The sequence below is a fragment of the Nannobrachium achirus genome, assembly GCF_963921795.1.
Source record: "Nannobrachium achirus genome assembly, chromosome: 13".
Lineage (NCBI taxonomy): Eukaryota > Metazoa > Chordata > Actinopteri > Myctophiformes > Myctophidae > Nannobrachium > Nannobrachium achirus.
In genome coordinates this window covers 26,238,415-26,260,206 of record NC_137833.1, presented here as the reverse complement: position 1 = coordinate 26,260,206, position 21,792 = coordinate 26,238,415, and the positions used below count along the sequence as shown (strand labels likewise).

The window sequence follows — 21,792 nt, the reverse complement described above, 5'->3', positions numbered from 1 at the left end:
CGGCGTGATGCTTGTAGATTAGCTATTTTCAAATGATTTTGACACATTTTTAATACACAGAGGACCGTGGGTCCTTCCTTGGCATATTTTGAAGTGCATTTATAGTAGGATGCTTTGCATTTGTTTACTTTTCAATTAAACAACTGACTCAAACAAATGACTCAATAATAAATGATGTCACACACGTTTGAATTTGAATGTGTGAATAGAATAGAATAGAATAGAATAGAATAGAATAGAATAGAATAGAATAGAGGCAACAATTAGGATTAATCGGAAGAAAGCCAAACACTTTGTTTCCATTGTGGTGTGGGATGGTCTACTTCACAATTCTTCAGCACAAAGCACTTTCAGTTACAGTAGCATTCCTATGAACGTTGAATGTGGAAGTCAAGTAGGAAACTTTCTGACATATGACTGTATACTGTACCAAGTACATTCACAGTGCTGACTATTACTGGAATGGAAGCAGTGTTGTTACCTTCTGTCTGACACAATGTGACACATTCACATTGCTGTATAATCAGCACATTCTGACTGAAATGGTGACTGTATTACTGGAAAGGAACCAGTGTTTGACACAGTCACACACTGCACTAAGCACATTTGGACCTGAATGGAGACGGTAGTAGAGGATGAGGCTCACCACGTCACTCTTTATAGTAAACACCCTGTCGGCCAGGCTCTCCACTGCGATCCACTTCACGGGCATCTTGGCTATCCTGCCCTGCCTGTAATAATCCCCACTGTAGATCTTCTTAGAGAGACCGAAGTCTGCCACGCAGACCGTCATGTCGTCACGCAGCCTGTCATGAAAACACAAAACTGTCTTTTCATTATGTTCAACAGTTTGGATAGTCTCTCGATCAGGAACATGACTCACATGACAATATACACATATGCATGAAGGGAAAAACGGTAATCTAAACAAGTAGAGGAGATGTGCAGATTAAATCAAAATAGTCAAGAGGCACCACACTCCCTCAAGTGGCTACTTTAATGGAGTACCTCACCTCCAAAATGCTTTTTTAGAGAGAGTATGACACTTACACAATTTACTCCACACAGAAAAGGTGTAAACCTACATGCAGTTGTAAGTGTAAACCTACATGCAGTTGCGAGCAGCCAGGTCACGGTGCAGGAAGTTCCGGCTGCTCAGATACTCCATACCCAGGCCAATGTCAATCATGAACTTGAGCAGTGTCTGAGTGGGCAGGAACTGTGAAGACAAAATCATATCATTTGCTACAATCACATTTATCAAAGGAAAAATACAAACTGCTTCCTCGGTCTGAGGCTTACCTAAAAACACTAGTTAGCTGAGAAAAAAGCATCCACACACTCAGACCAGCGTCATTTAATTCATACAAGCTTTCACTCAGCGGCCTTCTTCAAGGTATAAACCTTCAGTGAGAGGCCAAGGATGCCTTGTTAAGTCTCTGACAGAAAGCTTACATGGGGGCAGGGTGTGTGTGACGTTCGGAAATTGGAAGATTCCCGGTTCGATTGCCTGCTCCCCCTTTGTTATTGTCAATGTGTCCTTGAGCAAGACACTAATCCTCTAGTCTAATTGTTCCCATATACACATATGGGAACACTCACAGGTGGTGGTACCTTGCATTGGTTAGCACGTTTGATATAGGCACTATATAAATGGACCGTTTACCATTCATGAATTAAATTACTTACACAGAATGATCTTTTCTATTACAATCCATTACAATCAACGGCAGCTTTAACTGCAGTTGCTTTATCTGTTATAGAGGTATGTCATTGTAAATGAGTGGTCTTCATGGACACAGTAACCAGTGAATAATGGTTGAAGGTCTGCAGGCAGCATGCTTCTTACCAGAGGGCTGTCGCCCAGGCGTGAGCGTAGCAGGAAGCTGTGCAGGTCCCCATATCTCATGAAAGGAAGGATGACCATTGGTTTGGGTGAGTGTCCCGCCGAGCCTACCTCCAAGCACACACCTAACAATAACAAGTTACCACACACACACACATACACGCTATGAGGATATATATACACGCCATAACACGAAAATATTGTGAAAATATTCGACATACATTCGACTGTATGAGTTCTGTAGCCTGATTCAATACAATTGCTATCCTGAATATCTGTTATTTTTTGTTTTCTCAAGAGCTGGAGAGACAGGAAGACATACTATGTTATTAAACAAGCAAAAGCAACAGAATCTAGAGCTATTTTAAACAGTTCTATTAACCAGAAAGAAAATATCACGGAAACGTATTGTACTTACCTAATAGACTGATGACGTTGGGATGGTTGAAATCTTTCATGCAGGCAGCCTCGTTCAGAAACTCCTCTATCTCCCTTTGGGACAAGCTGTCCACTGAAAGGAGTGCCAGCCAGGTTTAACACATGTGTTTTATATTTCATTTCATACATAGTGTTGTTCATGTTGCATCATCACCAGGAATGCGTCTAACGAAGAGAAGAGAAAAGCTCACTTTTCATTGTCTTCACAGCAACCTTTTCTGATGTTCCATCTGACTGCCTCAGCTGTCCCTCCACCACTGAGCCAAATTCACCTGTCCAAAAAGAGAAACTGTATTAAACAAGATGATATAATTCTCTAATGCTAATATTTATATGTACAACTTATATTCATATCATGGCTTCCATCGTTGCATGTGTGTTCAATCCATACCTGTTACTTTTCAGAAACTCAAAGAAAGAACATGAATAAAAAGAACCTGTGTTCCAATGGATCCAGTGTAGTTATTATTTAATTACAGGCTGTGTTGTCAAAGCCTAAAACTTTTATTTTTAAGACTGAGAACCTAATTTAGCAGCAGCTGGTGTCAATCAATGATTAGAAGGAGAGACACAAAAAGTCAGAAAACGTTTGTACAGTGTGAAAAAGTAAGAAAAATAAGAAAACAAAATCAAAGATTGGAGCTGAGGAGACTGGAACTTGTCAAGCCAGGGGACAGGAATGCAACTGGTAGATACTTTAAGTATTTATATTATTGTAGCATTAGGACTATGTCATTGCTTGATTTTACTGCTGTTGCTTAAATTTGATGCTGTTACGTATGTGTTCGGTGCTAAAGATAAACCACATGTGGCTAATATGATTGTCGTTTTGGTTTGTCTGGGCTCAGTGGCAGATTTTCTGCTGAAGCTTGGTTGAATATTTTATTTGTAATATGACCTGTTGTGAGCTGGTAGGTCGGTTATTTTTGCAACTTGTGTGCAACATTATATGACAAAGTAGGGCATTAATGTACAAAAAAATAAGGTTTCTGCCCAACAGTGACGATATATTGTCTCTCTTACCCTCTCCAAGAACCTTCCCGATGGAAAGCAGGTTCCTGGTGATCATGAAGTCCTGAAGTTTGGCCCGCAGCTCTTCACTTATACCAAGGTTCCCCACTACACATTAGGAGACACTTGTTACAGTTTATTACAAAACACATCTTTAAGGATATAGTAATTAATATTAAAGGTGTGTAGAACAGCAGCAGTTTAGAACCTACGTGTGACTTCTATGGCTGATCGGTTGTAGGACCTCTGGGGTCTGTACTGTACTATCTGGATAGGTGACTTGTCTCCACTTGCAAAGATCCCCCTGCGGGGGGCAACAAAGTCAAATGGATGAAGGCAACGCCACAGACAAACCTCTGTGATTCAACCCAAACATCAACAACAGACACGTTTTTCGTGCAGTTTAAAGCCATTTCATTTGAATATCAAGTGTCAGTTGGGAGTGAGTTGGTGATTTATATAGAGTCTGTGGGGATAGAAAAGATTTTTATTGTTTTGAATCGTAACTCATGACACACTACTTATCGGTATCCTTTAGGGGCAAGAATGAGTCACAGACTTGATAATGATTTCCAGAACGGCGGCAGCTGCGAGAGGGCCTGTTTTGGCCGTCTAAAGCAGAGCTTCTCCAGCTGTAAAGCATGGTGTCAGGTGCAAGGCAGGGTGGAAAACATATTTTCTAAAAGAGCTAGGAAGCATTTGGTTCACTGTTTCTCGGGTCAAAGGACAACCAGGGTTCAAATGGCCAGTAAAAGGTCTGTAACCCACTAGACTAGTACAAATGTACATTATTTTGTACATTCTCCAAGTTAACAGTTTAGGATTTTACAGTACAGTTTGGGGTCCCAGTCTCCAGAGGTGAAAGGAAATGGGGTCTGTGGCCTAAGTTATACAAGTGGTGGAAGTGTCCTTGCGTGAAGTGAAGAAAGAGGAGTGAACAGTGCTGGTGTCAGCAATCACACAATGTCCTATAACATCACACAGGCTGCTGATTAAGATGAGTGGCTTTCACAACCACACACACACACACACACACACACACACACACACACACACACACACACACACACACACACACACACACACACACACACAGTGGGCTGCGGCAAATGCACAGCGTAGTAGTACTTCTCAAACAGTTTCATGTCAACATTTCGAGCCAGGGTCCCTCAAAGAAAACAGTGATAACAGTGAAGCTTACACTGTCATCTGAATAATCATACTAAAGGCCCATGCATACGATAAGCAACTCACTTTTTAGGTTGAAACGTTATCTCCTGAACAGTGATTTTGATGTAAATCCCTGTTTAGATGATAAAGTTTCCACCTAAAATCCCAAATGAAATTACATTTGCCCAGTATTGCCAATGTATTTAAAGGTTTGGTGAAAACTTTACTGATGAGCAAGCGAGAAGAGTCAGGGTTGGCCTAAAATGACCTTGTTGGTATGGTTGGTATTGGGTGTTTTAAATTTCTGTAACAGTTCTCATTTTGTTTTTATTGAATGTTGAGTATAGCGATTTTAGAATAACATGATATTAGTTAGTTAACATATGATTTGTTGTTTTGGATTGCAATGGAATTAAGTCTCCCGACTTTTTGTGCTGTCCAGATAATTCTGTACTGTCATGAATTCATCAAATAAAATCAACAATTTAGCTGCAGATCCCCTGGAACCCCCTCAAACGCCCTGCGGGTTCCCTTGACCCCATTTGAGAACCACTGACACAGACAAGCCAAATCAACTTTGGAGCAGAGGGTTTATGACTTGGAGGACGGATTGTTTGGACTTGGGGGGAGGGGGGAGGTTATGTCAACTTACCCAAACCACTGGTCTGTGGTGCCGTTGTGGATGCACACAGCCACCCAGAGCACCAGCAGCAGCAGACAGACGCCACACACCACTCCCAGGGCAATGTAGGCGGAGTCTGACCCTCTGCTGTCTGGACTGGGGGACGGGGAGGCCGTCCAACCTGGGAGGAGGCAAGAGAAATAATGATAAGCGGTGATACAAGAATCCACAATTAAGAGTCATGCATTTCAGAGGAATTTAGGGGTTAAGAAAGAATCTTGCTCAGGGACACACGTTGCTGGCTGGCCTAGAATCGTACCCGGGACAACCAGGGACTCTGGCTCAGCTATGGCCGCCCCAAAACGTCTTGAGATGTAGGCCTATGTATATTTTGGTGTCGCCCGCTGTCTTGTACGGCAGTAAGGAGTTAAAGGGAAACACATTTTGGAGCAGGAATGTACTACTGTATATTGTGGCAGTGCGTTGTTAGCTTCTTCTTCTTCTTTTGTGTGTCATCATCAGATGTCCATCTCAGTAGCGTAAAGTCACGCCCTTGGCCTCCGAGGGTAGTCAATACAGGGGACAGGGCCAGGCAGTGATTATGTGCTCCCCTCACTGACATGCTGCTCCGTCCGCCAAGCCCCACTTCTGCATGTATACTTTTAAGCGTCCGATCCCAGTTATCAGGCGGTTCAGCAGAATCCATTGCCGGTGTGGCAGTTCCTCTCCTTTGATGCCCGGGTCCTGGATGTAACCGTGGATGTGTGTTGGCCCCGCTGACTCCCACTCCCGCTTCCTGGCTGCCGCCAACTATGGCTCTGTAGACAGATCCTCAGGGGTGGACCTGAGCAGATCTTGTACCACCTTGCTGTACGGGTGGCGGGACTTGCATCTCTTGCATTGTTAGCTCATTTCCATGGAGTGGCAGTGGCTCAGGAGGTAGAGAGGAAGGTTCCTGGTTCCAATCCCTGGGTTAAGGTTGAAGAGTCCTTGAGCAAGACGCTGCACCCTCTAACTAACTGCTCCCCATGAGCAGGTTAGCTAGTGCCTTGCATCGTTTCGTCCACCGATTGTGTGTGAATGTAATGCACATTTTAAAGCACTTTGGATAAAGGCGCTATATGAAATTCACTATTTAGCATTTAATACAGAGCATGTATTCTACGCAAAGTATACTGCTTCCAGAACACAGCAGACCAGTGTGAATGAAAAGAGGATAATAATATGAATAATGTTGTCGTGGTGGTGGTGGTTGTTGTTATTATTATTATTATGAGAATGACTCAGTGTTTATTTGACTGACGCAGGATATTAAATGAAGTTCAGCAAATAACACTATCAATTTGGCACTGTGTTGCAAAGCTCTCATAATGAATAACAACTCTCTAGTTCTTAATGAGTGACAAGTTCATTAGTTGTCTTCATATGCATTTTCCAACTGTGACAGCAGCAGCCTGTAGTTAAACTGCACGCACCAATAGTTTATCTAGTCGTAGGAGAGTAATGACTAACGCCCTGTCTGACCTTTGACTGAGTTCATGAAGTTAACCGTTTCCAAGAGTTGATTTTGACAGCAAATTTTGATTTGGAATAAAATTCCGTTTAGTTTTAGTCACATTTTAGTCATCTGAAATGTTTTAGGAAATAGAGTGCGCATTGTGAGCTTGTAGATCTGCTATTTTCAGAGCGCAACACCCACGGTCGCGGCTTTAGATTGGCTGAACCGGAGGTAGGGAGCGCTCCGATATGTTCACTTGGACCACGCAGAGGTGCTGAAAGTCGGGGGGAAGAACATTCGGTCAAGCAGACATCGCAACGCTCAACACAGTGACTCGCTCGCTTTAGCTTGTGCGGCGGTGTCTCACGTGGCTCAAGTCCGCTTGGGCCGGCACGCCTCCGTCGTCTCCTCTGAAAACAAGTGCTCCCTTACAAGGCATCGACTACAGAAAAAATAATAGTACAGGACGCTATTTTGGAATCCGTAGGAGACACTGGAAGGAGCGCTTGTTTACGATGACCACGACGGAGGTGCGCCGTCTCAGGCGACCTTGAGCCACGTGAGACACCACCGAGCGAGCGGTAGCGACCGAGTCGCCATGTCAAGCGTTGCGAAGGTCGCATGAGCCGACTCCGAGTTACATCTACTAGGGTAAAGAATAGTAAATTTTCATTACCCAGATTTCGCCACCTCCGCTTGGTCCAAGTGAACACAGTGGTGCGCTCCCGACCTCCGTTCAGCCAATCACAAGCCGCGGATTCTAATTTATTCAGCCCCATATCCTACAGATTCCTCGCCTACAGGACATCCGTCACTCATCTATCCTGCAGTGCGTCACTGCCACCTAGCGACATGGCATGCACATTACAGCATATTCAATCACATGCATTTCCATGTTAACACAACTCGTGCCTCTTAATCTGAAGGTTGCTTGTTGCCTTGGTGCCGCGCCGTTTCCTCCGTCGGCCGCCGCTATTATTTTGAAGGGCTGGAAGGGGGTTGTTTTTGTTTTTTTGGATTATCACTTGACGGCAACGATTACGTCATCTAGTCTCATGACAGTGTGAGCCGAGAAGAGAAAGATGGCTGCGCCCTGCCGTGTGTATTGTTTACATCAGATCTGGTGCAAAATGGCTCAAAATGGCTCTTTTGGATTAAATGAAGTATCTTTATGGAACTCTCCATTGACTTAACATGGAGGAGCTTCACTTCGCGTGCACGCCCAACGTGCGTTTTAAACAAATCACGGACATTACCGATGCGGCCGTGACCGGGGCGACATTATGTAAGTATTAATACATTTACTGTAAATACAGTAAGATTGACGGTGAGCGCTGTCAACGGCGTCATGTAGTCACCGATTTGAATGACGGTGAGGATCGTCAACAGCAGCAGAACAGTTAATGCAGAATGTAACAAAACTTTGACATTTTCCCTAGAGACCGTTGTCGACTAAACAAGGCCTTAGTCGACGAAATCAACAATGCCGTTTTCATCAGATGAAATGAGGAGCTTCTTACTGCTCTCTGGAACAAAGAAGCGGACCACTGGGCTGACCATCCCACTGCCTGCCCCGGTGCAGGCTGCCACCTCCACAAAGTAGGTGGTGTTGAACTCCTTCAGAGGTACAATGGCCATGTTGGTGTAACTGTGAAACTGAGACACACACACACACACACACACACACACACACACACACACACACACACACACACACACACACACACACACACACACACACACACACACACACACACACACACACACACACACACACACACAGACATTAGACACCAGTTAAACTTGCCCCCACACAGACTATACAAGCTGCACATGGCAATGTTAATCATTGTCTTTGAAGAGACAAAGTCAAACCTGACTGAGGGAATTTAGGTTATACGGTCAGCTTGACTGGCATGGCAAAGCAGAAGAACCATAACCTAGAACCCTAATTTACTGATTTACATTCATGAACACACATTTTATTTAGGAGTGTTGTGGGCACTCAGGATTGATTTATAATCAGTTGCATGGGTTTTGCATGCCGAAGATAGAGACTTTTATTGATCGTTTTTTAAGTGAAGTTGGACAGGAAACAGAGAGACGGGGAGAGACAAAGGTCGTCGTGAACGGGACTTGAACCCGCAACGCGCTGTCAGGCTATCGTAGCCTAGGTGCCAACAATGCTAAGCCAGCGGCCTGGGCCCCAAATATGGAGTTCTATAAGCTTGCTGTGACATTGTAGATCTGCTATTTCTGCGCAACAAGTATGAATCAAGGTTTAGGGGCAAATCATTCATACGAAATGTCATTGGGTTCAACTCTGGTTCATGAACTTCATGACCTTTGTTTTAAGCCGTTTCCCCTCATATTTCCTTTAGGTACAAAGGACTCCAATGGAAACAAGTCATAGGCTTTCTGGGGTTTGAATCCTCTTAGCAGACCTTGTATTGAACTGTACTTTCCTGTGCTTTTTCCCCCTGCAAACTGCTAATAAAGTATTCAATCAATCAAGAGAAAATAGGGTCTTTGCACACCCATATTGGGTTTGTTTCTTTACATTCCGAGTTAAATTAACACTCGCAGACAGAGTAAATAAAAGGAGACAGGTGATATGCCTGGAAGTGTACGAAACAAAACATTCCACATTGCCTGCCACATTCCTACTATGACTCTTGCTTCACAACTCCGTTTCACCTCTCCTTTTCAGATAATTAAAAAACGAAAGAAAAATCGTTCCAAAATTCCCAATCATAAGGAAGAGGACGGTCATCTTTCGCTTTCAATAAACGTCAATCTAACACTGACTAAAAGAGAGAGAACAAACTCCCTGAGAGAAAGGGGAAGCAGACGGACTTGTTGTATAAGCTTTGTAGTGCTGAGATGGTGAGAAGACAGAAGACATGTGACAGACAGAACCCAGTGTTTCACAACAGCACATGGCATCATCTGGGGTTCCTCTCCTCCGCCAACTTGCTGACAGCGTGACTAGGTCGGAACAATGATCATCCCGCATGATTAATGGCATGCACGGTGTCTGCGGTCTGTGAAACCTCCGTGCTTGAGAGGGAAACGTTAACTTATTCACGTTAGACCAAACAAATGCTTGAATACTGCAGTGACAACGTTTCAACAGCTGTGTCCATACCTCGAACCAGGTTAAGGAGCAACTGGTGAAAACAGGTGACATCAAGAAGAGAGTCATCGTCATATTAATCTCTTATTAAACACTGATCTATTACTGCAGGAACAGCTGACCCTGAGGGAGAAACAACTGTCCTTTACGCCGCGTTTCCAGTCACCACTGGCGTAATAACAAAAGCCTTTGTCTATAGTGACATCACCACTCGACCGGGACAGCCCACATGGATATTGGGGGCCCAACAGTACATAATCCCTTTGTATTCATATTCTCCGTGATGACTCAAGCCCACATGCTGCTGGATCAACATAGAAAAAACTCAACACAATTCCATTTTTTCAGTTTCCTGTCAACTACTACACAGACAGGAAGACCAGGAAACACACTATTGTACTAGAGAGAGCACTGGAGTGTAGTCACACAACTGTGAGTGCATTACCAAACACCTCAGGGAGCAGTACACCTAACAACAACTTCTCATCTCTACTTCCATTTGATCTACTGAGTCATCAACAGATTAGTCAACACACATGGCACATGAAAACTCGGTACAGAAAAAAGCAGGTGACACCAACGATGTGACGCATTGTGAGCTTATAGATCTGCTATTTTCAAAATATTATTATACACTAGTCCTGTGCCCGGGGGGTGTGCACATGTGCATAGTATCTAAGTATGGTGTTCCATGTTGGAGTGCCCGTTGGGCAGATCTTTATGCCCATACATGGTGTTCCGTGTCCAGGCCAGTCTGTGATGTCAGTACTATGCTGTCAGAGACAGTATGACGTTTGAGTAGCATGCAGACAGACGGTTACCATGGCAGTGAACTGTTTAGTATCAGTGATATCAGCATGCAGACGGTCAGACGGACGGATAGACATTCGCTAAATTAACAGGACATTATGCATGATGAGTACTTTCTACTTTTGGTACTTTAACTTTTTCTCTGCCATTTTAAACATAGCTGTAGTAAGCAGCTGCCAAATTGTCCTTACCTTTCAACGTGGGCACGCGCACGCATCGTGCACAATCTGTGCGCGACTCATCTAGTAGACGCGTAGACTCGGTGACAAGCTTTCGAATACAAAAAACCCCATTGAAAAAGACATATCCGTTGCCACGCTGTATCTCTGCTTATCAGCCAGTGTTTACATGAAAAAGCATTGAAAAAAGCCAACTGTGCGCTATGGTAACACGTGGACACGTTCGCGCACAAAACGCACGATATGTGCGGGGATCATAATCCAGGCGTGTAGAGACTGGATCAAAGTTTCCAAACGCAAAAATCCGATTGAAAAACGAACGTTCCATCGCCCAGTAGCTTCCACTTCTGTTACACAGTAAACCAATGGAGGCGGGACTATGGCCCAGGCTCAGACTGGATACGGAAAGCTGGATCCGGTCCAGACCGGAAATGACCGGATACAGTTAGGGGGGCGGGCCTAAAGAGCCAGAATCAGCGAAAATCTGCGCTAATACTTTTAATCCTTTCATAATGATTAAAGCTAATTAAACTTTGCGGGCTCTACAGGCATGGCAGCGCGGTACAGCGGGAAATCTACGGGCTCTACGGGGATCGCGAGGTATGAGTTAAGTACATTTTGATACCAATACCTTTGTACTTTTAATCAAGTAAATGTTTAATTCCAGACTTTTACTTGTAAAAGAGTATTTCTACATTGCAGTATTCCAGTATTGACACTTTTACTTAAGTAAAAAATTTGAGTACTTTTTCCACCACTGCTGATTCATCCAATGGCAGTATATCCATATTATATCGATATCATGATGTGTGATTAGATATCGTCTAGGATTTTTGTCTATTCCTTTTAACCACTTTCAACCTGGCGTCCCTATTTTGGGCGTGTCATACTTTTTACTTTTAAAAAAAATAGTACCTTTTCCACCTCTGCGCGGTCCCAATCGCTGCCATGTCTCACGACGACATCGTAACCACGCAGGATCCCGTTGATCTTATCGGCGGGAGGAGGCTTCCACTTGATCACCAGCATTGACTCATTCAGCTGGATGGTGACGTTGCGCGGATACACCGACGGCACTGCATGGGGACACAGCAAGGGGAGGATGAGCAAATGTCAGAAAGGTCACAGCCTGAACTCACAACTTTCCACTGAGAGATTCCCTGATAGTGAGTGGTTACAACACCGCTTCCCAACGTCCGGTCCGGGGACCACCAGTGGTCCAAATGGGCCCTTACAGGGGTCTGAGTTAAATAAGCATTAAACCACAATCAGGCTTTCTTGTGTTTTCATCCTCAGTTATGCATTGACTGTATGTCGGAATGTCACCAAATAATATCAATCAATTAACAGGATTTTATAGTGTAATTGGGCTCTAGTATCATTTAATTCAGTGATACAAAATCTTTTTAATTTCAAAGACCCCCCAGTTTGATAATGCGTTATGTCACGGACCCCCATTTTTCGATGACTTGAGTGCAAAGGACCCCAATGGAAACAATAAGTAATTTCTTGGTTTTAAAGTCCTCTTAGCAGACCTTGTATTGAAATGTACTTTCATGTGCTTTTTTTGTGCAAACTGCTAATAAAGTATTCATTCATTCAATCAATCAATTTGATAAACGCATTTATCCCCATTTTACACTGCAAAATCCTCAGTGTTAGTTTTACACAGAGACCGTACAAGACCCGAGAGTGTACAAATGATACACTCTCAGAGTTACAGACCTGTGAGGGTCCATTTAGAACCCCTGTTGGTGGTTCCCCCAGGCCAGACCGTTGAGAATCAGTGGATTACAACATAAAGGGACTTCAAATAAAGAGCTAGGTCCAACAACAATAACGGCAAAAATGCAAGGAATGTGGAAACTCTCAATTGAGCAGAGCCTCCGTCATTTCGGATCAGCGTTTTACAGAATGGGTTGTGCTATGTTGAAGCACTAGAGAGTTTCTGGCACAGGCAAATATCAAATCTATCAACTGAAATGTCCCCATGGCTGCTTCAGGAAGGAAGCAGGAAGCAGCTCCTCCCAGTAAAGTGCTGCATTTTTTCTTGGTGAAACTCGCTGCTGTTTCCTATGTGTCCCCTCAGGAAAAGCCAACAGATATAGTAGTGGATGTGACACATCTAGGAAGAGAACTCCCGTGGTGTCCAATGCAGGTAGCTCAGGCCATATTTTCAACCTCATAAGACCTACCCACTGAGCATTTTTGTCTATTAGATGTCTAAAATACGTCTAAACAGCTAGGCTTAAACCGGGTTATAACTCGTCTAAAAGTGAACGTTTTCTTAGATGGATAGACTAGGCTTAGACGTTCATTAGCTGCTTTTTAAGTATCCATATATCTATACCGTCTAGACTTTCACTTTTAGACCAGTTACACCCCGGTTTTAGACGGACGTCTAATAGCCCACTATGGCTCACTGGATATTTTATACCAGGGGTCTTCAACATTTTCAGGCCAAGGACCCCTTAGTTGAGAGAGATGACGCAGGGACCCCCACAACCTTATCCTAGATTCCATATAGTTTCATCGTTTGACAGCACTGAAAACTCAAATTGACATGAATCCAAAGATTCATGTCAATTTGTGTTTTCAGATTACAAGTGATGTTGCTAGGTTTTCAATGTAATGGGTTCCCGGGACCCACAGGTGGCCATTCAAATGGGTCCCAGAATTATTTTATGGGTCCCGTGATGACACACGCTTTATGTATCAACGGCGAAAACATCAAAATGGACTTTAATTTAAACAAATAGTGGCAATATAGCTACTTGTATGTAGTTAATAGAGGACAGCTAAGCTGGTGCAGTGAAATGATTGGTAGCAGGAAGGATAGTGTTGCATCCTGGAGATGCAGGGATGCTTAGTTTAATGAGTCCTTTATTAAAAATATGGGTCAGGGACTCAGGATGCAGGGCTAGTAGCATCACTGAGATATATAACCACTTGAACCGTCAATACTTAATAAACTTGACATTTCACTCTGTACTTGCTCTGCTCCTTTTCCCCTCTACACCAAAGCTCTTTGCCAAAAATAGCTCATCTAATAAGCTCACACTGTGTCATATCGCAACATCTTTAAAAGATTGGGGAAATTATGAAGTAGTTTGATAGGAATAGGGATGCCAGGGTTCATGTGGATTCGCTGCAGAGGCCTACCTTGGAATGTGTCATGATGAGAGAGAGAGCATATAGCCTACAGTAGCTATAGCTTACGTCTTTGCCAAGAGAGGTTTGACAGGATTTTGGCACCAGTTATGTTACTTTATTGCCTGTTGTTGCCTGTTTGGTGCATCATAAAGAAATTGTCTGCCAACTGTGCAACTAGAACAGTGGTTCATTTAGGTTTAATTTCATTTTACACTTTAATTTTAGTTAAATTATTGTTAAAACACCTGCATCAATTTACAAGAAGTCAGAATATAGAAGAATGGCACCACATCAACATCACATAGAATTGTGAACAAAATCCTATCCAACGATAACAAAATAATCTAAGTTTTGGGTCTGAGCGGCTACATCTCTTCAAATGGTGGGCCGTGGCTCAAATGCCGAATAAATAATGGGCCTTGATATGAAAACCACTGAACTAGAACATGGTTCCTACTAGTGTACGATGCCTACCTCCCTCTGTGGTGTTGCTCTGGATCCAGAGTGTGACGGGGGAGGCTCCCACCTCGTTGCTGCAGGACACGCTCATGTTGTACCAGGTCATGGCCTGCAGCCCAGGAACCTCGCTCTGGAAGGGGGGAATCGAGGTGACGTTCACAAACCTGGTGTTTGTCACCTCGCCTTTCCTCCGGCTGACCTCTTTAACCTTAGGATAGACAAAAGGACAAAACACGATGGTTCAGTCAATAAAATGGCCGGATGATCAACTATCACATCTTTCAAAAAATACCTCTACCTCTTTCCCAAACACCGGGTCGTGACCCATTTGTGGGTCACAAACCAATTTTTATGGGTAAATAAATATATCTATTTCAAAAGATTAAACAAAACGAAAAACGTTTCTTACATTTTAACTAATTTAATGCCGTGAGATATTTTCATCACTCACCATTGCTCTGGAATGTTGGCCCTACAGTAAGTGCTTAAAGTCCTCCACCTTCTTTACCTCATTTATTTCACCCCCTCTCTTGCATCTTAATCATGTGATGTGACAATAAAGTTGAATGCAACCATTAACCACACAATGACACATTAACACCCATGCACAGGTCTCTGGAGCTTGCCGTGGAGAGTTTGTGCCCAGGGCATGTTAATCCGTCCATGAAACCACTTAAGCCCTACAGTACACTTCACTATTCGTCATATGACGAATAGTGAAAATGGAAGATCATTTCTGACAGTTTCTACCTATAATAATATGCCCAAAATAGGGACGCCAAGTTGAAAGAGGTTAAAACAAGGTTAAACAACACTATGATATCCAAAATCCTAGACAATATCTAATCTCACAATATGATATTGGTCAGCCAGTGGAGAGAGAGCTTACCCTAATGTGACACTTGGAGAGTGGAGAGTATCCATCATGTCCAGGGGTCCAGCTCAAGATGAGTTTGTTGGGCTGCCTGTCCACAACGGTAACTTCAGAGACGGGACCAGGGAGCACTATAGTACAAACATAAAAAAGAAAACAGATATACTGTTATTATTATGCACTTGAAAATATTCAGAAATTTGCCTGAGAGTCGCAAAAGGTCACCCCATCTATCTTACCTCTGATGTTAATTCTTGCTTCTTGGGATGTAGCAACGCCCTTGTGGTTTTTTGCTTCACAGCTGAAATGCGTGTATTTATCCACACCTGTAGATGGAACATGATGAGTTAGTTAAAACCTTTTATATCTTTTGTAGGAGATATTCGATGAAGACATTTGACAAATCTGTCAGTGTTGCACTCTCTTCCCTCACAAAGTAAAAGTGTCAGATACAAAACCTATAATACTATACACTTCATCATACAACGAACAGTGAAAATAGCACATCTGCCAGCTTGCCGCAATGCATTGAGATTACAGATCAGCCATTTTCGCTTTCTTATTGTTGTTGCCTGTAGTTTATGGAGTAACATTTAGCCAATGAGGAAGCAGCATCCTCTTTGACGTCACCTCCATGTCACCTTTCCTCATTTATTTTCTTTTTCTTTCTTTTTGAGTGGATAATAATATTCCCAGAACACATGCCAAGAGCTATAGCCTAGCCTTAAATGGCCTTTACAAGTACAGACCTGTAAAGGTCATTTAAGGCTATATAGCTTAACTCTGAGAGAGCACAAATAGAATGCACTCTCAGAGTTATGGGGGTCCTTGAAAATACATAGTTAGAGAATCACTGTCTTAGTGGACTCCAAATGTGCCATAGTGTTATAGTAAATCAATAATACATGTTCTGCGGAAAACATGGAGACTGACAGTAATTGGGTCTTATGATCAAAATAATGTTATGTAAAAAAACTAAAAGTTAAAAATGTGCCACAGACAAGGCCAAGTCTTGCCACGGACGTATTTGACCGTGTGCAGACTACAGACACATTGATGACCCCTGCTCAAACGTTGAGACAGAAGTTGATGCATCAACATACAATCCAGCCTCTCCATTTATACTCTGACAACAAACCAGTTGCTTTTTCTGTTACTAGCCACACACTGACAGCCCCTCAGTATCCAAGGCTGTCCAGTTAGAAAAAGGACAGAGATGGCAGCTAAATAATGTCTCTTCTGTGCTCTTCTTCTTTTTTTCCTAGTGTTGATCTCGGGAACCTTTCCTCTATGCAAATAGCAAAACAACAGCCCGTGTGTTATGACTGGAAGTAGCTTGGGATGTTTTGTTTACATTCCTCAAACACTGCAGTTGTAGTGTCAGGAAGCACGTACACTGGGTCAAACACTGACATATCATTAAAGTAAGCGTTGGCATGAAAAATACAGTAAATACTGATTTCACAACCTTGGCCAGACTGGATATTAGTCATTCGAAGTCACAAAGTCACATACAATATTCTTTTGACATTGGTGCGGTTGTGGGCCAAAGGGTAAGAAACATCACAATTCATATTCTGTTATGCAATGATGTCTTCTAGTAAATCTTGATCTTGATCTAGTGCAGCAGATCAAGAATGGTGGAATACATGGAATGTGTCTCACCTTCTAATTTGCCTGATTGGCTGGGAGCCACTTTCAACAAACAATTGCTGATCTATAAGTTGACAACAAGTCACATCGTAATGCGTTGTGAGCTTATAGATTCCACTATTTATTGTACATACATAGGCTAAAGGGCAATTAAGTGGTTACAAAGCCAGTCAATCCTATTATGTCTGGCTAGGTACTGAAGTGATGGAGAGAGATGATAGCGCTTAAGTGCCAAATTCCACCAAAAATGAAGCATAGCGTTAGTTTATGTAGGAGGAAATAGTGAGTCTCTCCCACCTCCGCTGTAATCAGCCGTCAGTCAGATCCTTTACGATTCCACATTCACAGATCTGCTGATCATTACACCACACTATAACAATCCAATCAGAGCTCTTGCTCAGTAAGGGTTTAAATGCTTGCATTCGCTATAGCTCTGCTTGTCTTGGATCCGAAGCTTGGATCCGCTGCTGCTTAGCTGCCTCCTCCACCCTATCTGGTCAAGAGCTACCTCCACCCCAGCCTCCACCTTTTGATCAGAGTCTGGCATAGGGATTCAAGCTAATATGTCAATGTATTGCTATTGTACTACTATTATATCCCTATGGGGGGGTTTGCTCAGCGTTCCCTGATCTTGCATAACAGCTGCTTGAACAAAATTCAGGGAACATCTCAGAACACGGAACCCTTTAACGCCAAGTTAAACTGTCCATTTGTAGCAATAAATGGTTAAATGTACTTTGACGTGAGTGTTCCTGACAACATCTCCCCCTTTCCATCTCTCACCAGGCCAGAGAGCAGGGGTTGTCCTTTTGCGTAAGTGTTCCAACCTCATGCACCACCACATCAAGGCCCCAGTGGGAGTGACCACCTTACAGGCTTGGCTATAGCTCAAGAAAAAGGAGGTGGTTCAGGGATTACATTAGAGGTAGTCTCGTCTCGCCAGCCAGACTGTTGCCTCCCACAATTTTCAAACGCTTCCGCCATACAGTGTGGAGCAACGGCCGAGATCTGAAAATGATCAGAGGATAAAGCGGATGTGACGCCTCCTCCTCACCGCTTCCATTTCATCTTGACAGTCGCGCAATCTTGTATTGCTGCTTGCTGCTTAGCAGAACTGGAAATTCAAAAATAAAATCTAAAGATCAAGTATAATATTTTGAATGGAAATGACAAACAGATGACAACTTCTGTTCTCTGCTTTCGGGATGTGTAGTTCCAGCATTCTGACATAGTGGAATAGTTGTCTTGTTATGCGAGACAAATTAGAAGCTATGTTTAAGATGTGAGTAGTGGAAGAGTACAAAAGTCACGCTGGCTGGTAGGCCTGATGGGTCTGTTTGGTACTGTGTGGAAAGAGGTATCCAAGCTTGAAGCCTATCCATTTTCCCTACACTGTAGGTCGACAACTTCTGGACGGATACAGCTTGTTCTTTGACAATGCTGGATTTGACCAGAGGCTACTGGCAGATTTCATTATCTCTGGAGTCTCTGGAAAGAAAATCTGCCTTCTCCACTCCGTACACAGACTGTACCAATTTGTCATGCTTCCTCTTGTTTTTTTTTTGGGGCCCTGGTCACTTTCCAAAGGTTGATGGATTCGAATATGCAGTATATGTCTCCATGTTGCATATGCTGCTGCCTAGCTACCTGCATAATGTTCTCATACATAGTGTAGTGAAGTTGGGAGCAGCATATGCAGAATGTGTTGCAGTCCTTCAGGCACACCGGGGCACACAGCAAAGCGAAAGAAGGAAGAAGAAGAAGAAAAGAGAAAGAAGAAGAAAACGGGAATGTGGGTACCCCCACATCTTCTTTCGCTTTGCATGTGTGCCACTTTACAGGTTTGTCTGCATTTTGATGTTCCCTTGTTTGTGATTGTTTACTCTGGTTGGCTGCCGGTGCAGTGCCACCAGAGACTTGTCCAGGGGTGCACCAGTTAATGCAACTAATCAAGTTAATTGTGGGCTCGCCTGGAAGGCGAGCACACGTATGTTATCTTCATTATTTATTTATTTGTTTATTTATTAGTGTGGTTGCCCTAACAGGGCAACACACTATAGTTCTAGGGAAACTTTATTTATTCTTTTTTATTTATTTATAGATAAACTTTTTTTTCGGCGCGTTTCACCGCCCACAGTTTTTGCGCCACACACTCGCGCCATATGTCAAATCGACCGGCTTCATCGGGAATCGAGTGCTTGTACTTCGCTAAGAGAAAAGTTGTATCGTTTAATTGATATGAATTTATTAGTGAATTAATTTTCCCCATTGACTTGAATGGGAAAATGCAAAAACTCACATTCAAATATTTTTCTCTCGCAAAACATAGGAGCTACAGTTTCAAAACTTGGAGAGGAGATTCATAATTATGGCAAGGATTATTGAAAAAATAAATACATCACTCGGCCTCATGGTGGCGCTATAACAGCCCACCTTACGTTTTGGCCTATAACTCTTGAACCGTAGGTCGGAAAATAAAAAATATTTTTTCCCTGGATTCCTTGGGTCATGACGCATCTCCCCATATAGGCCACGCCCATTTGCGTCAGGATAGATTTTCCGCCATTTTGAATTTTCTTCAAAACACACTTTTTGCTCCTTTTCCCACATATTTTCTCCAAATGTCACAAAAATCGGTACAGATGATCACTGGAACCATGCGATGAACATATTCAAGCGATATTTCGATAGTCCATACCGTTCGTCCGTAACAGGCTTCCAAAGTTAGCGGGAGGGGCCCGTTTTGCAAAAATCAGCCATAAATCACAAACGAAACATCCAGTCAACACAAAATTTTAACCACAAGTCGCGGGTGGGATATGCAACAAATCCACAAAAGCATTTCCACTTCGACCCTTAGGGGGCGCCACAAACGCGCTAAACGTAACCGTTTCGTGCCAAAACGCGTTTTTCAGGGGGAACGACCCTCTCAAAACGAAACACAAACGATCTCGGGAGTGACGCGACAACGAGGCGCATCCCCGCCGCTCGCGCCGGGGCGGGGCGGGCAACCACACTCGCAATTTCCCAAATTGCACATTTTCTAGTTTATCTATCAGTCAGTATCTCCTCAAAACTTTGGCGCGATTCATCTCCTACACGCTTACACCTTTCAACACCATTCAAATTTGTATGTGTTCAGCTTACTGAGGACACGTGTGCTTGTATTTCTTGTTTTGAAATGTTTTGTAGAATAATTATAAAAAAATCACACCCGTGTGAAGTGGAGCTGTGTGTGTGTGTGTGTGTGTGTGTGTGTGTGTGTGTGTGTGTGTGTGTGTGTGTGTGTGTGTGTGGATCATGTGTACCGATTTTTGTGACATTTGAAGAAAATATGTAGGAAAAGGAGCAAAAAGTGTGTTTTGGAGAAAATTCAAGATGGCGGAAAATCTATCATGGCGCAAATGGGCGTGGCCTATATGGGGAGATGCGTCATGACCCAAGGAATCCAGGGAAAAAATATTTTTAATTTTCCGACCTACGGTTCAAGGGTTACAGGCCAAAACGTAAAGTGGGGTGTTATGGCGCCACCATGCGGCCAAATGACACAATTATTTTTTATTTAATCCTTGAAATCATTATGAACCTCCTCTCCAAGTCTTGAAACTCTAGCCCCTATGGTTTGCGAGAGACAAATAATTGAATGTGAGTTTTTGCGATTCCCATTATAAGTCAATGGGGAAAATTAATTCACTAATAAATTAATATCAATTAAACTATTGAACCTTTCTCTTAGCAAGTTACTAGCCCACGATTCCCGAGTAAGCCGGTCGATTTGACATATGGCGCGAGTGTGTGGTGGCAAAACTGTGGGACTAGTAGCGTGCCGAAGTTTAGGAAGTTCAGGCTACATACAGACACACAGACAGACCCACAAAGCCACGTATAGGGAGCCTGTGTTTCACACAGCTCCAAAAATAAAAATGTTTAACTTTAAGCACCCAATGCATTTCCAATGGGATTAGTGAGTGGGGACAGCGTGAGACAGAGGAAAGGGACCCATGTTTATATTAAGGCGCTGTGGCTGCAATATTCACACTTCAGATATGCTATTTATATCAATGCGTTCACACAGGTCTGCTCTCTGATTTGATCCAAATATCTAAGCTGTGTGATGTATATATTCTGAGTTAAAACTACAAATATCTCTAAATGTCCCTCTCCACTCTACTGATTGAAACAGCTGTGATTAAAGGCCTGTCTGTCATTGGCTGTTCTGTGGTGCTGCAAAGTAACCAAGTACATTTACTCAAGTATATACAAGTACTTGTACCTTCAGTACAATTTTGAGGTACTTTTACTCTACTTTCCATTTTTGTTACATATACTCTACTATAAATACAGCATTTGACAGCTTCAGTTACTTCTTACTTTGTAGATTTTATTATTAATAAAAAAACATAGATGGACCACTTAATACTGCTATGAAGTTGATCTACAATGTGCACGCACACGCACGCATGCACGCACGCGCGCGCGCACACACACACACACACACACACACACACACACACACACACACACACACACACACACAAACAACTGTTACTGTGTTACTGTGGAGACGTTTGCTTGTATTTGTCTTTGAGACATGTTTTGTAGTGTTTTAGAAACTTTAGTTAAAAAGAATAAGGTTTTAGGATCCCGGGCAATGGGATTTACAGTATATATCCTAGAACCCGCAGGGACACTCAGCCGTATTAGTGGTTGTTGTTGGTTGTCAGGGAGATATCACAACCAATGCATTTTCAAATCAGATCCACAAACACAATAAAAGTCATGCTCCACTCCTCAGTCTGGAGTGGCCACATAGAAGAACGCCTTGGTTATAGACATAGTGGAGGACAGATGTGATCTGGGATTGTTAACTTACAGTATATGCACTCAATATACACCTCTAGAACACATAGAATATGTACAGTACAGTAAGGTTCAGTAGAGTA

General features: G+C 42.9%; 1 protein-coding gene across 1 annotated transcript in view; it reads right to left on the bottom strand.

The window, feature by feature from the left end:
- mertka (c-mer proto-oncogene tyrosine kinase a) overlaps positions 1–21,792 on the bottom strand; it is a 35,159-nt gene that overhangs the window by 4,257 nt on the left and 9,110 nt on the right. Inside the window, exons 5-17 of the mRNA XM_080741134.1 lie at positions 15,436–15,522; positions 15,212–15,327; positions 14,338–14,530; positions 11,626–11,786; positions 8,106–8,241; positions 5,118–5,268; positions 3,508–3,599; positions 3,308–3,403; positions 2,476–2,556; positions 2,265–2,357; positions 1,850–1,971; positions 1,110–1,219; positions 647–806 (exon numbers count right to left, since the gene is read on the bottom strand). Of these exons, the coding sequence (XP_080597260.1) occupies positions 647–806; positions 1,110–1,219; positions 1,850–1,971; positions 2,265–2,357; positions 2,476–2,556; positions 3,308–3,403; positions 3,508–3,599; positions 5,118–5,268; positions 8,106–8,241; positions 11,626–11,786; positions 14,338–14,530; positions 15,212–15,327; positions 15,436–15,522 (1,598 nt within the window). The remainder of the gene's footprint in view (positions 1–646; positions 807–1,109; positions 1,220–1,849; positions 1,972–2,264; positions 2,358–2,475; positions 2,557–3,307; positions 3,404–3,507; positions 3,600–5,117; positions 5,269–8,105; positions 8,242–11,625; positions 11,787–14,337; positions 14,531–15,211; positions 15,328–15,435; positions 15,523–21,792) is intronic.